The sequence below is a fragment of the Ursus maritimus genome, unplaced genomic scaffold (genome assembly GCF_017311325.1).
Source record: "Ursus maritimus isolate PB19 unplaced genomic scaffold, ASM1731132v1 scaffold_21, whole genome shotgun sequence".
NCBI classification, from domain to species: Eukaryota; Metazoa; Chordata; class Mammalia; order Carnivora; family Ursidae; genus Ursus; species Ursus maritimus.
Genome location: NW_024424564.1, coordinates 19,577,230 through 19,594,022, shown reverse-complemented (window position 1 = coordinate 19,594,022; position 16,793 = coordinate 19,577,230). Strand labels below are relative to the sequence as shown.

At 36.4% G+C, this 16,793-nt stretch overlaps 1 protein-coding gene across 4 annotated transcripts in view; it reads left to right on the top strand.

Annotated features, from left to right (window-relative positions):
- The window catches only part of PPP1R12A (protein phosphatase 1 regulatory subunit 12A), a 139,005-nt gene that overhangs the window by 51,778 nt on the left and 70,434 nt on the right, over positions 1-16,793 (top strand). For all 4 annotated transcript variants that reach the window (XM_040637291.1, XM_040637292.1, XM_040637293.1 and 1 more), the window contains exon 3: positions 11,037-11,155. In XM_040637291.1, coding sequence (XP_040493225.1) covers positions 11,037-11,155 — 119 coding nt within the window. The remainder of the gene's footprint in view (positions 1-11,036; positions 11,156-16,793) is intronic.

Genomic DNA, 16,793 nt, shown 5'->3' with positions numbered 1-16,793 from the left:
AAATTCTGATGTTCTTTTCATTATATCACATCTACTACAGTAGTGTTAGGCATTGTGAGATATAAAAATGGCTACAACTCCATTCCTGATCTCAAACTTATAGATATATGTGAAGTTAATTAACTAATAATACTGCATAGAATAAATGGACCAAGAAATGTACAAGGAACACTGAAGAAGTGATTGATTTTGATTAGGCCAGGGAATAATTTTAGAGGAGATGACATTAATTGTTATGTTAAACAGCGAGCAGGGTTTATGCCTGTGAGAGTTGGAAGTTGTCTGAACAAAGTCGTTATTCATGAAAGAGAGATAATATATGGTAAAGCTCTTTTAACTGGCTTCCACTGTATTAACTAACATTTGTCACTTCTTTTTTTTTTTTTTTTTTTTAATATATTTATTGGACAGAGAGAGACACAGAGACGGAACACCAGCAGGGGGAGTGGGAGAGGGAGAAGCAGGCTTCCTGCTGAGCAGGGAGCCCGATGTGGGGCTCGATCCCAGGACTCTGGGATCATGACCTGAGCCAAAGGCAGATGCTTAACAACCAAGCCACCCAGGTGCCCCACATTTGTCACTTCTTTTTTAAAATCTAATGACCGATTGCCATTAAGTGGTTGAAACTGAACATTGCAGCAAATAGGCTATTTCTACTAAGCTTACTCACTTCTGTTTCACCAATGGAATTACAAGCCTACCAAAAGTTAATTGTGTGTATTCTGAACTTGTTATTGATTATTTAATTAGATAGCACAAAACTGTTGAAATGTGTACAAAAAAGAAAATTATTGTTGTAACGGTTAAATATTTTGAAAGATTTGATAAGGGCAAGGCCTTAAAAATATAACTGCTGATGGGGCGCCTGGGTGGCCCAGTCAGTTGAGTGTCCGACTCTTGATTTAGTCTTAGGTCATGATCACAGGGTTGTGAGATCATGCCCTGCATGGGTCTCCGCTTTCAGCAGGGAGTCTGCTTGATATTCTCTCTTTCCCTCTCCCTCTGCCCCTTCCCCTGCTTGTACTCATTCTCTCTCTAAAATAAATAAATAAATCTTTTACATATATATATATATATATATATAATTACGATTTAAGTAGATGTGGTTGTGATAAGTGAAAGATTGAAAGTAAAAGACAGAGGGATTGTGTACTCTGCTCTCCTGTTGACTTCAAGTTTTTGCTTCATTTTAAAGACACTTGGAAGTCTTAGGAAATGCATTATGAGTATGGTTTATGCAAGAGAGGTAGCATAGTTTTAAGTCATTGGAGACATTCTCCAGTATCTTCTATGTTGAAATAAATATCTTATTTACATTTAATTATTTTCATATATATATATAATTATGTTTTATGATTCCCTGTTTTAATCAGCTTTTCTGGTTAACCAAGCAAATACTAGTTCTGATTCCATTGGATAGGAGGAGGTTTTTGGAGCCGGAGTTTTTCAGGAAGAAGAACATTAGTGGCATATGGAGAGTAGCAGATCCGATTGCGAAAATGAACTGAGTCAACAGCATAGAGGAGTTTGTATGCTTTGCTAAGTTTGACGTTTAGTGGTGATGCATTTTTAGGGATGTTGTGATGATGATCCTCACTCTGTATTTTAGGAAGACTGTTCTTCACAGATTAGTATTGTTGGACAAGAGAGCTAGGGTAATGGCAGTGAAATTGGAAGTGGGGCAGATCTGAAAGAAATTGGAAAATAGAATTGATAAGGCTGGGTTGTGATTCACTGGGTCTAGGTAGTAAGGTAGGAGAAAAAAATCAAAGGTGGTGAGAATGCCTGATAATAGCTAATATTCATTGAGTGTTTAATATGGGCTAGTCACTACTCTAAGCCCTTTAAGTATATATAATTTCAGTCATCCTAACAATCACATGAAAATATATTGCTACCACCACCCCACAGGTCTATATGCACAATTACAAACCCCCAAAACTTGGAAAAATGACAAGCTAATTGTAAATTTGGGTATAGGCTCATTTGGTAACAAACCATGACCTAAACTGATAAGAGGCTATTTATAGTTTCGTTTATCCCACTTACTGTATGTTTATGTTTTGCAAAAATATTAATATGTTTGGTTATGAAGTGCTGCCTCAGATTCGGGGGGGTTACATAATCTGCAATATTATCTTTCTAAAATATGAAAGATTTTGAAGTTTGGGTTTGGGTGAGTGATGGTATATAGTGATGTATAGATGAGGAAACGAGTCCAAGAGTAATCACACACAGTCAGTGGCAGAACTAGGATGTGAACCTAGTCAGTCTAACTTTTCAAGTCTGTACTTTAAGCCAGTACACTATTTTGCCTCCCTGTCTGACCTTTGTAATTGGCAAAATGATGCCTTTAAACTTATTAAGAGACCTAAAGAGCAAGACTGGGGGAAGCGGAGAAGAGACCATAGTGGAATGTGGTTTTAAATATGCCTATTTGAGGGTGCCTGTGTGGCTCAGTCAGTTAAGTGTCTACCTATGGCTCAGGTCATGAAACCACAGGGTCCTGGGATAGAGCCCCGCATTGGGCTTCTTGCCCAGTGGGGAGCCTGCTTCCCCCTCTCCCTCTGCCCCCTGCTTATGCTCTCTCTCATTATCTATCTCAAGTAAATTAATAAAATATTTTGAAAAAAAATAGGCCCTGTTTGAGATGCTAATGGAAATGGTGCTGTAGGAAGCCAGGAATATATTTGGTGTGTTTATAATGCATATACTGGATTTCATGAAGTTTAAGATGCCATTGTTGTAACACAGTGTCGTTATTTTATATACCAACTAAAAAAAGGTTAAAAAATGAAGCTGTGATACTGTGTGTGTGTGTTTAATCACCTAGATTTTTTTCGCACAGTATTATTTTCTGTGCAATTTAGAGTGTCATTGATGCAACGTTACTAAAGAATGTTCTCTTATTGCCTTTGGGGTTTTATTTAAGCCATTGGTATGCATTCTGCAAGTTTTGATTTTGATGCTTTCTTGATCTTACCGGAAAGTATCAACAAAAAGTTTCAGACAACATCCAGAAAGACATTTTAAGTTCAACAAATAAGGTACCAATAATGCACATAAGTTGACTGAAATGAAAACAGTATGAATAGCTGTGACTGAGGTCACGTGAGGACAGATAATCACAACCAGGTTGTCTGCCACCTGGCCAGTAGCCATTGTAAGGCATCATGGATTGTAACATTCATTGATTGTAGAAGATTTCCATGAATTTAAAATGTGAGGGAAATGTACATTTTAGAATTGTTGCATAGTGAGTAGGATTTTTGCCTTTGGGAATTGAAAGTTGCAGTAATGAGGTAATACAGTAGTGTATATAATTGATTTTAATAAACAAATATGCCTTTTCAGGCGTTAGTGCATCATCAGAGAAGTATTGAATCACGGTTCTGGGGAGTAATTAGGAGAAACAGGAAATGCTGAAGACAGAACCTTGAGGGTTTCCTATATTTAAAGGTGGTTTTACAAAGAGAATAGAGGAATTTAAATACTTTCCCACATTTTGAATTTGTTGTTTTGTTTTTGTTTTTGTTTTACAAATGATAATCCAGGTTCCTAGACAACTGGAAAATAGACACCAGTTTCAAAAATAGATTCATTTCTCTCACAAGTATTAGCCTGGTTTTTGCTATTGGCATAATTAATTATATCTGTGACATAATTGTGGAACTGTGATGTCAGAAATTAAGCAAAGTATTTGGCAAGGTATCACGACTAACAGTTGGACTAACAACGTGATTTGTATGTGAAGATAATACTTTTGCCTTCAGGTTTTGACAAAAAAAATTAAGGTTAAAATTGCTAATGTTCTAAGCATTGAAATTTGACAATTAAAAATGAGAGAGAATTTCTGCTTCTGGGAAGATAGAGTAGACATGGTTTTCCCTATTCTTCCTGCTAAGAACTACTAAAAACCCTGAGCATTATATACAAAACAAAAGATTCTGAAGAGGTAGAAAGAAGACATGATGGCTAGGCATCACAGGACCCACGGAGAGAGTTTCTTAGCTTTCCTTTTTGTCTCATATATCTTTGAACTGAAAACACTGATAATCCAGAAGCACAAGTAGGCACACCAAAAGAAGAAAAAGTCCCAACAAAAGCCTAATTTCTGTATTTTAAGGAGGGAAATTTGAATGACAACAGGTTTCTCCTTAGAAACCATGGAGACCAGAAGAAAGTGGCATAACATTTGTCAAGTGCTGAATGAAGAACTGCTGTTTTTAATAAAACTTTTCAGAGGTTCCACATCAGAGCTGTTTTTGGACTCTTACAGCTGTTTTCAACTATTTTTCATCATTGTCTAGAACTTCAGGAATGAAATAGCAAAGTGCGTTCCCGCTGAAGACGCATAAGGTTGTTTACACTTATTTGAAGATTTTTGTTGCTCAGAGACTACCAAAAGAAAATAGCATGCATTTCTTAAGGGTGTAATGTTCTACTTACCCATCTTTGGAAAGTTCAGGTAGTTCATGATTCTGTGTCATTAGATGGCTTTGAGGAACTCATTTTGATTTTCAAGAAACAGCTATTCCAGTGGCATTCTTCTGATTTTCTGCTTTAAAAAAATTATCATAAAATCACATAATATTAGATTTACCATTTGTACCATTTTTAAGTGTATAGTTCAGTGTCAGATATATTCACACTATGGTGCAGCAGATCGCTAGAATTTTTCATCTTATAATACTGAAACTCTGTGCACTAAACACTAATTTCCCCTCTCCTCTACCCTCAGCCGTTGTAATTTCCCCTCTCCTCTACTCTCAGCCGTTGGTAACCAGCTTTCTTTTTTGTTTCTATGATTTTGATACCTTTAGATACTTCATATAAGTGGAATCATATACTATTTGTCCTTTTGTAACTATCTTATATTGCTTAGCACACTGACCTTGAGGTTCATCTGTGTGACAGAATTTCTTTCTGTTTTAAGGCGGTACTGACTTCCTGGTTTTTAAAGATTCACGTATTGAATACATGAAAATTTCATGTATTGGTTATAATGACTTTTTTTTTTTTTTTAGATTTTATTTATTTCTTTGACAGAGAGAGAGAAACAGCCAGCGAGAGAGGGAACACAAGCAGGGGGAGTGGGAGAGGAAGAAGCAGGCTCCTGGCGGAGAAGCCTGATGGGGGCTCGATCCCAGAACGCTGGGATCACGCCCTGACCCGAAGGCAGACGCTTAACGACTGAGCCACCCAGGCGCCCCTGGTTATAATGACTTCTTGATACTAGTTTTCCTACAGTGAATAAAAAAGTCAATATACATTAAATTTGGACACTAAATATATTCAGCTCTTGCTGATGGAGTTTCTTCTTCCTTTGTCTCTTTGATCACTGTGTTCTCATTAGCTTCTACTTTAAACACAATTTTAATTAAAAGATCAGATTTTTTAAATGAAAACTATTTCCCTTTCTCATGATCTCTTCTTATGGATTCTTTTTTGACAAAACCCATAATCCAAGACAACAGAGACTGTCAAAATTTGTCTTCCAAATTCAAGTAACATTGAATAATTCTCAAATTTATCTAATATGCATATCTAAATTGCCACCAATAACTTGGTTAAGAACTTTATGCCTTTTGTCAGATTTTTAAATTAGGACATGTGCAAATAATTTTGTAAAAGTCCATTTGGATCATGTCTTGATTTTGAGGTCAGTTAATTTATCCAAAATTATTTATTGACTCAAGGTGCTAGATTATTATAAATCTCAATAAACCTGGTGGTTTAACATTTTTTATTTCTACAATTTATGAAGAATTTCATCATTTATAGGCATCTCCTATGTTGGCCTCATTTGTATCACTTGAGGAAATCATTATTGTTAAGACAGTTACACTGCTTTAAAAAAAAATTCTAAAGCATACAAAAAAGCCTACTCATCTGAGAAACAGTCCAATCTTCTTTCTTTTCAATTTGGGATAGTCTGTGTGAAATCTTTGCTTTTTTTCTTTCCAAAAAAATCTTAAAATAAATATGTTTCCTAATTAGCCGTCACATGAGCTCCTTATAATTCCCTAGCTTTTTTTGTTCTGAAGGAAATATAGCCATCTGTTTCCAGTATCTGGAGGGCCCCTCAAAGTCAATTTCTGGTATTCCAGATAGTCTGTACTGTTTTATTTCACATTATCTTAAACATTGCTTTCTAAATGTGATGATTTTGCGTGATGGGATAAAAGATAGAATTTTATTTTTAGACATTAACTTATTTAAACTTCACACAGCCCTGTAATTTGTCTATGAACTAGGCTTCCAGTGTTCTAGTGAATGTCACACAGCTGTCAAGAGGCAGAGTTGGGAGCCTAACTCAGAGTCTACGGAACTTAAACATTTGTGCTTTTTTTCACACAACCAATCTTTGAATGGTTTTTTGAGATCTTCATTGTAGCTAAGAATTAATGCCATGGGATTTTCTTTCTTTATTTCTATATATCGTTTTAAAAATTCATATTTGCAAATGATAGTCCTGGAGTGCAGGTGATTTTTGTGAATTATATGAGTAGATATATATACCTTAACTTTTGGTTCAGGAATTGCTCCAGTCTCTGTTTCCTGGCAGTAGTTTTGTAACTTTACTCTTGCTAGTTTCTCTTAACATCCTTCCTGTTTATATTAATTTTGGATTGTCTGTATTTGGCTTTGCCCTGGTATTTCCTTGAGACTGCTTCCCATATAGCTCCCCCTGCTGCAAGCACTGAAGCTACTCTGAGGTACTCTTTTTATTCTCAGTCTTTATAGCCTATGAATGATTTCTACCTAAGAAAAATAGAAGTGATTTCATTTAAATATGGCTAATTGTTTGGTTAATATTTTGCATAGCGGATTGTTTACATATTCTCCTGGAGCATAGCACAGTTTATTTTACCACCTATATATTTTTTCTCTTTTGCTCCAGACTCATTTATTTATTTGTAGTACATGAATGTTCTCATTTAGTTTTATATTACATTTTTTAAAACTCTAAAACAGGGGTGCCTGGGTGGCGTAGTCGTTAAGCGTCTGCCTTCGGCTCAGGGCGTGATCCCGGCGTTCTGGGATCGAGCCCCACATCAGGCTTCTCCGCTAGGAGCCTGCTTCTTCCTCTCCCATTCCCCCTGCTTGTGTTCCCTCTCTCGCTGGCTGTCTCTCTCTGTCAAATAAATAAAATCTTAAAAAATAAATAAATAAAAAATAAAACTCTAAAACAGAAAAAGTTGCTTCAATTCAAGTATGACTTCTTTGTAGAAGTCCCATGAAGATCATAAAAATGAAATTTTACCTTATATAGGGAGAAATATTTACAGCGTATTATTAAGTGTAATGTAAAAGCATGAGGCTACAGAATGGTATGGTAGCCATTTTTGTGGTCTGACACACATATACAAAATAAACTTTGTACAGAAAATTTGGATAACAAAAAAATACCCCCCAAATAAAACTACTAATACAAATCCCTTCTAATTACCACTTAGAGATAATAATCACTGTTAACTTTGTAGTGTATATTCTTTTGTTCTTGTTTATGTATATGTCTGTAAAAGTTACATCTCCATATAGATACATGTAATAGGATGGTAAAAGCCTTCTTAAACAAGAGACTGACAGACCTGCCTTTATGCAACCTTTAAACTTAGTAAGATACAAAGTACTGTAAGAAAAGTTTTTTGTTTCTGTTCTGTTTTTTAAAGATTTATTTATTCGTTTGAGGCAGTGAAAGGGAGAAAAAGTCTTGAGCACGCTGCACTGAGCACAAAGCCCAGTGCGGGGCTTGATCCCATGACCTCTGAGATCACAACCTGAGCCGAAAGCAAGAGTCAGCCGCTTAACTAACTGCACCACCCAGGAGCCCTGAAAAGTTGTGGGGTTTTTTTTCTTTTCTTTTCTTTTTTTTTTTTAAAGATTTTATTTATTTATTTGACAGAGATAGAGACAGCCAGCGAGAGAGGGAACACAAGCAGGGGGAGTGGGAGAGGAAGAAGCAGGCTCCCAGTGGAAGAGCCTGATGTGGGGCTCGATCCCAGAACGCAGGGGTCACGCCCTGAGCCAAAGGCAGACACTTAACGACTGAGCCACCCAGGTGCCCCTGTGGGTTCTTTTTCAAAATGCAGTTACAGTATGGAAGAAATATTTGTAACATAGCTATTAGTCAGATGTAGGAAATAACTTCATTTTCTCCATATCATTAATTAGTACCACCATTCATTTATCACATCATACAAGTCAAGAACTTCAATTTATCCTAGACACCTTCCTCACCCTCACTTCTCATATCCAACTCATCTCCCAGTATCTCCTTGGTATCTCGAATTCATCCATTTCTTCCATAAAATTCAAGTTTCCAACATAATTTTTTTTTACTATTGCTGTAGCTCCTTTAACTGATCTTTCTACTTTCATTCTTTCTACATTGTAATTTATTTTCCGTACTGTACAAAGTGATCTTTTTGAAACATATTCCTGATCATATAACATCTTAGAAAAGTAGACTCTCACTGTGTGTGTGTGTGTGTGTGTGTGTGTGTGTGTGTGTGTGTAGGAGAGATTAGCTATACATAGAGATTGATCAGTTCTTTCAGGAAAATGAACCAGGCCTCTGTAGACCATACATATTTACTGTCACAGGGTTATATGGTACCTTTTGTTCTCTCTTACATGGAACACACTTTCCTTCCATTGTCTTTGTTAGTATCTACATATTCCTTACCTAACTGAATTAGGTTATCCTATTATCCACTCGTAGAAACCCCAAAATTCTGTCATAAGACTTACCAAAATTTTACAATAATCTTAACTCTTTGAATAATCTCTCTTTTACTAGACTGTAAGCTCTTTGAGGGAAAGGTCTATGTTTGTTTTGCTTACCATTGTATTCCTGGCGTGTAACATAGTACTAGGTACATACTAGATACCTGTCTTAGCTTTGGCTGGGAAAACAAAATACCATAAACTGGGTGGCTTACACAATAGGCATTTGTTTCTCATAGTTCTGGAGACTCGGGAATTAAAGGGTCAAGGTGCTGGCCAATTCTGTGTCTGGTAAGGGCCCTTTTCCTGGCTTGCAGATAGCTGCCATCTTGCTGTGTCCCTTATGGCAGAAAGACAGTGAGCTCTAATCTCTTCCTCTTCTGTAAGAACAGTAATCCCCATCATGGGTGCATCACCCTAGTGATTTCATCTAAGCCTAATTACTTACCAAAAGTCCCACCCCCTAATACCATCACATTGGAGGTTAGGATTTCAAGATGAAATTTGGGGATACAAATACTCAGTCCATAAAAACATCCCATAAGTTTTTGTTAAATTAATGAACACATTCAAAGTACTAGCAAAAGATGTAAATAAGTTCACGAGAGGAGAAAATACAAATGCCAGTAAACATACCCAAATATTTTCAACCTCTTGTGTGATCAGGAAATAAAGTTTTATTCCCATCATGTTGGGAAAACTTTTAAAGGTTGATAATGTCAAGTGTCCATTTAAAAACATTCCATTAGGAGGATGGTATGAAATAAAAGTATGATTCAGCCATATTGTGGAGTATTTTTCAACTATTATAATGCATTGCATTCCTGTGCATTGAAAATAATCTCATTAATTTTTGTTTCATAAAAAGAACCTCAAAAGTGAGTGTGTACATGTTTATATACACATATAAAAATTCATAGCAAAGTTACTAGGAAGATATTGTTGGTAATATTTATCTCTGGGGAGGGAACATAATAGTAGAAGGAGAGGTATAAAGGTATTCTTGTTTTTTCTTTCTTTTTTTTAAATTCTGGACATTTTTACTATTTTTATAATGAGAATATTTTTATGTAGTCTATAAAAATGTGCATATGAATAAGAGTTAAGTTGGTTAGGGACATAGAGGAAAAATGCCCATTCTTTACATACACAGAAGTAAAATCAGGGATGCCAAAGGAGCATGGCTTAGTCTGGCATTATAAGTATAGTTCTGTATTATTGGAGCCTAAAGTGTGGTACAAGACAGAATAGAAATGAGGCTGAAAAAGAAGACAAAACCAGCTCATTGAGGGTCATGTATGTTTTCTCTTAGTATGGTACAACCATAAAAGATTTTTAAGTGGGAAGCTGACTCCAGTCATTTTAAATAGATTTTGGGAGATGTATAGTTGATGCAGTGGAAGAGATTCCTAACATTTTGTATCTGAATCCCTTTGTCAGGTTTGATTAAGCCTGTGGATACTTTTCTCAGGATTGTATTTTGGATATATAAAATAAAATAGGAAGAACACCAAACACCAGTTCTGTTGGGTTTCATTTTTCAAAATATCAGAAAAACTCATTTATGGTATAGTTATATATGTGCTTCTTTAGTAACACATTAAATGAAGAGACCTAATGGTTGATCTAACAATTACTTTTCATTTCAAAACAGTGATGATCTAAACAGTATTTTAAGATACCTGCATCAGTTGAATGGCCTTCTGACTTTAGTCCATCAACCCCAGGTTAAGAACTATTGCATATGGGGCACCTGGGTGGCTTAGTCACTTGAGCGTCTGACTTTTTATTTCAGCTCAGGTCATGATCTCAGGGTCCTGGGATTTTGCCCCACATTGGGCTGCACACCCAGCAAGGTGTATACTTGAGGATTATCTCTCCCTCTGTACCCCACCTACTTGCGTGCACGTTCTCTCTCTCTCTCAAGTAAATAAATAAATCTTAAAAAAAAAAAAAAAAGAACTGTTGCATATGGCGTGAGACTGGGAACGTGGAGCTCAGTTAGGAAACCAGTCAATATGGAGGTATTGAAAAATTTTAGTGGAGACAGTCTGAAATGATCCTATGAAGGACTTTCTAATTATCATTAAATAACATTTTTGTATTAGTAAGGCAATGTGTGTACATTATAGAAAAATTAAGAAATACAAATTAAAATAAGAAAACATGCTCTACTTTTTTAAAACTTAATGCATCTATCCTTGGTTTTTAGTGTTGCTTTTACATAAGAGTTTTCTTCATTTGCTATGCCTTTAGTCTTATGATACTGTCATTGCTTAACTGTCTTCCCTTTCATTTTACAGATTTTTGATTGGTCAGGGAGCTCATGTAGGAGCTGTCAACAGTGAAGGAGACACACCATTAGATATTGCTGAGGAAGAAGCAATGGAAGAGCTACTTCAAAATGAAGTTAATCGGCAAGGTAATGTAAAAATGACCTAAGTGGAAAAAATGTTTAAAACTGTTTTAGAGAGACTATGATACTAGACTTTTTTAATAAAATAATTGTTGGTATTGAAGGGGAAATCATAATTTGGAAAAAAATCACTTTCCATAACAGTATGTGTAATATGAGTCTGTTTGAAAAAAATATATGATTCTCAATTCTACATCTTTTTAAATATTTTTAAAATTGAAAGAAGTATCATAAATTGTAGGATCAGACATAAAATTATGTGGTAATAAAAGCTTTGGAGAGAAAATAGGCAAAGAGAATAGGGACGTGCATAGGATAAATTAGATACGTTGTAAATTTAAATAGAGCGTTAATGGATATTTAAGCTAAGATCTGAGCGAAGTGAGGGGATGAATCATGCATCTGGGCAAAGAACATTCCAGATGGGGAGCTGCAAGTGCAAGGATGGGAAAGTGCATGATTTATTCAGAGAAGCAACAAATAGACTAGTGTGACTAAAGTATGCAAAACAAGGACGAGGCTGGAGGGAGATGTCACAGAGATAACAGTGAACCATACCACATCAAGGGCTTGTGGGCCGTTGGAACGACTTTGGTTTTTAGGCAGAGAGAAGTAGGGAGCCAGTGGAGGAATTGAGGTAGAGGAGTGACACGATCTGACTTACTTTAGAAAGGATCTCTGTGGCTGTTGTGTTGAGAATAGATTGTAGGAAAATAAGGGCAGGAGTAGGTGATAGTGGACAAAGTGATGGGAAAAGGTTGAATTTTAGATATATTTTGAAGGTTTGGTCAAGAGGATTATTGAGTGATTAAGTGTAGGGTATGTAAGAAAGAAGGTATAAATGAGATGTGAATATTGTGGGAAAAGTAGGTTTTGTGGGGAAAGTTCAGAGATTTATTTTCAGATATGTCAAGTTTGTTTTGCCGATTAGATATTTAAGCAGTTGAATCCATGAGCAGAGAAAGGTACAGGCTGGAGACAAAAATTTGAGAAACATCAGTTTATAGATGAGGAGTGATTATTTATGGGTAGAGTTTTGTTTAGGAGTGATGAGTGTTCTAAACTGATTGCGGGGGCGACTGGGTGGCTCAGTCATTAAGTGTCTGCCTTCGGCTCAGGGCGTGATCCCGGGGTCCTGGGATCGAGCCCCACATCAGGCTCCTCCACTGGGAGCCTGCTTCTTCCTCTCCCACTCCCCCTCCCTGTGTTCCCTCTCTCGCATCTGTCTCTCTCTCTGCCAAACAAATAAAATCTTTAAAAATCAGTAAATAAACAAACAAACAAACTGTGGTAATAATAGTTTCACAACTCTGCAAATATACTAAAAACCACTGAACTGTATATTGTAAATATATATGAATTGTATCTTGAGATATATATAATACATAATATATTTATGTTTTATATGTCTATATAATATCTTTAATAAAATCTAGCAGTTCTTTTTTGGGGTACATACTCAAAAAGTTAAAAGGAAACTTTCAGGAAGATATTTGTATACCCATGTTTATAACAGTGTTATTCACTTAAGCGAAAGATGGAGGTAGACCAAGTGTCTGGCAGTGGATGAGTGAATAAACAAAATCTGGTATGTACGTACAATGGACTATTATTCAGCATTGAAAATGAAATTCTGACACAGACTGTAGCATGGATGAACCTTGGGGACATTGTGCTAAACAAAATAAGACAGTCACAAAAAGACAAATACTGTATGATTCCACTTACATGAAGTACTTCAAGAGTCAGATTAATAGAAGAAGTGGAATGATGGCTATCAGGAGGTGGGAATGGGGATTTGTTGTTTAATGGGTGTAGCATTTCAGTTTTGCAAGATAAAAAGTTCTAGAGATGGGTTGCACACCAGTGTAAATGTACTTATCGCTACTGAACTATGTACTTAAAAATGTTAAGATGGTGGGGCGCCTGGGTGGCACAGTCGTTAAGCATCTACCTTCGGCTCAGGGCGTGATCCCAGCATTCTGGGATCGAGCCCCACATCAGGCTTCTCCGCTAGGAGCCTGCTTCTTCCTCTCCCACTCCCCCTGCTTGTGTTCCCTCTCTTGCTGGCTGTGTCTCTCTGTCAAATAAATAAATAAAATCTTTAAAAAGAAAAAAAATGTTAAGATGGTAAATTTTATGTGTATTTTACCAATTAAAAATTAATAGTTAAAAATTAATGTGTATAATAAATTAAAAATTAATATGTATAAATAAAATTAGTCTGCATGATTTCCACTATATTCCATTATGTTTAGACGGTGATTAAATGAGTATTATCAGAAGAGAACTGTTTTACTAAGGTGTTAAAAGATGAAGGAAATGTATGGGATACTATTTTAGAAGGTAGGCACTTACTGAAGTATGGTTGATCATGAAATAGAAGCAAAGGGGTAGAAGCTAAATTAGTACTTTGAAAAGAGATTTTTATTCCTGGGATTAGGAAAATTCATAATTCATACTAAGTGTTTAAAAAAAATCATAAGGGGCACCTGGATGGCTCATTTGGTTAAGTGTGCGACTTCTTGATTTCGGCTCAGGTCATGATCTCAGTCAGGGTCGTGAGATCGAGCCGCATGTCGGGGCTCCATGCTGGGCTTGGAGCCTGCTTAAGATTATCTCCCCCTCCCGCTGCCCGTCCCCCCCTCAAATAGTGCATGCACTCTCTCTCTCTCTCTCTCAAATAAATAAATAAATAATCTTAAGACACTGAAGCTGAGAAGATATTTAGGTGCCTAAATAGAGTTGAGGCATTGTAACAGATAGTCGAAGGTCCCTGAAGCCCAGGAGAAACAGGGCATACATTAGAAAAGTAGTTAAAAACTGGAGCTTGGATAAGTACACAGAAGAGCTTTAACAGGAATGTTCTAATCAGGCATCTTGGAGTAATGGGATATTGAGGACTTGAGGAAGCTGGAAGAATAGGTAGAAAGCATCACAATCTAGAGAGAAGACTGCCTTTTCTGCCCATATGCTCTGATGAGTACCTAGATAGATAGCCATTTCCTGTTAAGAACTATTCAAAATAAATCTTTTTATACTGTCTAATATTAGCCATTATTACGTGCTAGAAAAGGCATGGAGATGTACTGAAACCTTTTTGCCTTTGGTTTCCTTGTATATAAAGGAAGCTTTTTGCAACACTAAGTTTAATTGTAATGATTCGTTCAGTATTGGTTAATATGCCAGCAAATGCTTTGAGTGCTGGGTATTGAAAAGACAGAAAGGAAGAAAGAAGACAATCTTTCTTCTTAAGGATTTCACGGTATATCAGAAGTGGCAGGTATATATGAACAGCTTCACAATGCAGTGTGCTATGTGTAAAATATGGATAGGGACAAAAGGTTGCGGGAGAACAGAAAAGGCTATGACTAACTGCTAACAATAGTCAGTAGAAGTTTCAGAATGATGACATTTGAGAATGAGTTTGCTTAGCAGAGAAAGGAGGTGGTGGACAAAAAAAGGCGTGTCAGGCAGGGGTGTCAGCATGTGCAAAGAAAAGGAATTGGAGACATAAAATATGAGGAGAACTCATTAGAATTGGAATCACAAAATGCAAAGTCAGGATGGAATTAGTAGGAGGGTGAGACCTGAGAAAATGAGCCTGGGGCCAGGTGGTGAGGACATCCATTTTATAGGCATAAGATGCAGCAAAGATCTCCAAGCAGGAAATGAACTCGATTGGATTTGGTTTTTAGTTATATAGCTAGCTGATGGCAGTTTGGAAGATGATTTAGAATGGTGTGGCATATCTTCCTTGAAGAAGGCTCTTTTAATTTAGTCCAGCTGAAAGATAAGACAAAACAATTACATTTAAGATAGAAAAGAGCAGGGCTGTCTTGAGGAAATATTAATGTAAAATTAAAACACTTTGATGAATAATTGAATGTGGAGGAGATAAAGGAAGAATTGAGGCCCACTATTTGCCTCCTGAAGTTTCCAGTTTAAGAATTAATGATGACTGGGGTCCCTGGGTGGCTCAGTCTGTTAAGCTTCTGACTTTGGCTCAGGTCATGATCTAAGGGTCCTGGGATGAGCCCCACGTGGGGCTCCCTGCTCAGTGGGGAGCCTGCTTCTCCCTTTCCCTCTCCTTCTCCCTCTGCCCTAGCAGGAAGCCTGCTTGTCCCTCTCCCTTCCCCCCTCGCACTCATGCTCTCTCTGTCTCTCTCTCAAATAAATAAAATCTTAAAAAAAAAAAAAGAATTAATGACGGCTAAATTGATATGGGAAAATGTGGGATGACGTAGGAACAGATTAAGGGCATACATGAGTTCATTTTGGGATATATGGAGTTTGTGGCAGCTAAAGGACATTCACATAACAGTATGTGGTGCATTGTTGGAACCTAGGAGATGTCACAATGGACGATGTAAATCTGGGAGAATAATAGATGAGGGGGAGTTCTGAGAAATAGATGAGATGACCCTGGAACTAAAAAGTGAAAAGCTAATACTAATAATAGTAGTTAACTCTTATTAAATGCTGACAGTGTTGCCAGGCATTGAGCCAGTGGGCTTTAAGTGCCTCATTTCATTTTATCCTCACAACAATGCTAAGAGATTACTACTACTATTACCCTCATTTTACAGGTGGCAAATTGAGAATCAGTGATTTACCCAAGATCATACAGGTAGGAAGTAGTACTGTGGTTCAGTCCCAAACAGTCTGACAGATCTCTTGAGCTCACACTCTTCATCACTGTTATCATACTGTATTTTATTAAGAATGTCTCCTAGAAAATACTTTATGGTATTCATTTTATTCATATAATGGAAGTACATGAACTTATGTAGCATAACTTTGTTCCAGAGAAACAAATTATAGGGATATTACTAATAGATCTTAATAATTATAAAAAGAGCACCTTAAATATACTTCTTGTAGTGATAAGATTTCTAAAATTATTTATCCTGATATGAATGTCTTTATTTAATATTTTAAAATTCTTCAATTCTTTCAGCTCTAATTTCTTATTTAAGTATTTGATCAATAACTAGTTATGCTTAAGTAAATTGCCTTTGAAACTAGTAATGATTTGGGACACCCCACTAGCTCAGTTGGTAGAGCATGCAACTCTTGATCTCAGGGTTGTGAGTTGAAGACCCACACTGGGTGCAGAGATTACTTAAGAACAAAACAAAGTAGTAATGATTGAGCAGTAGCTTAAAGTATTACTGGCTTGTATTTTAATGCAATTGCCTTTATTTAGCTTGGGACACGAATCAATCTTTTTCTCTCTTAACTGTGACCAAACTCCAGTTTATTCTTACTTTTTCTCACCAAGAGATTTGGCTACATTTCAATCTTATATTTACTGTTTTTCAATAGTAGTTAAACGGATGTTAAATAATATAATCACTTTATTATACCCAATTTAGTTTTGCTATCGTTTTCATTATTTAAAAGCCTTGGAATTATAGTAGGTGGGCTAAGGACCAGTTAAATGCATTATAGAATTTTCTGTCTGTTAGACCATAAAACAAGAAAGGAGAAGCAGAATCATAGGCGTTTAGAGCTGATAGTGATAGTTAATACCTTGGTGCTTACTCCTGATCTAAGCGTTTCACATATCTCAATTAATTTAATCCTCACAACAATCTTAGGGGATAGGTGCTTTCATTACCCTTTTTTTTTACAAATAAAT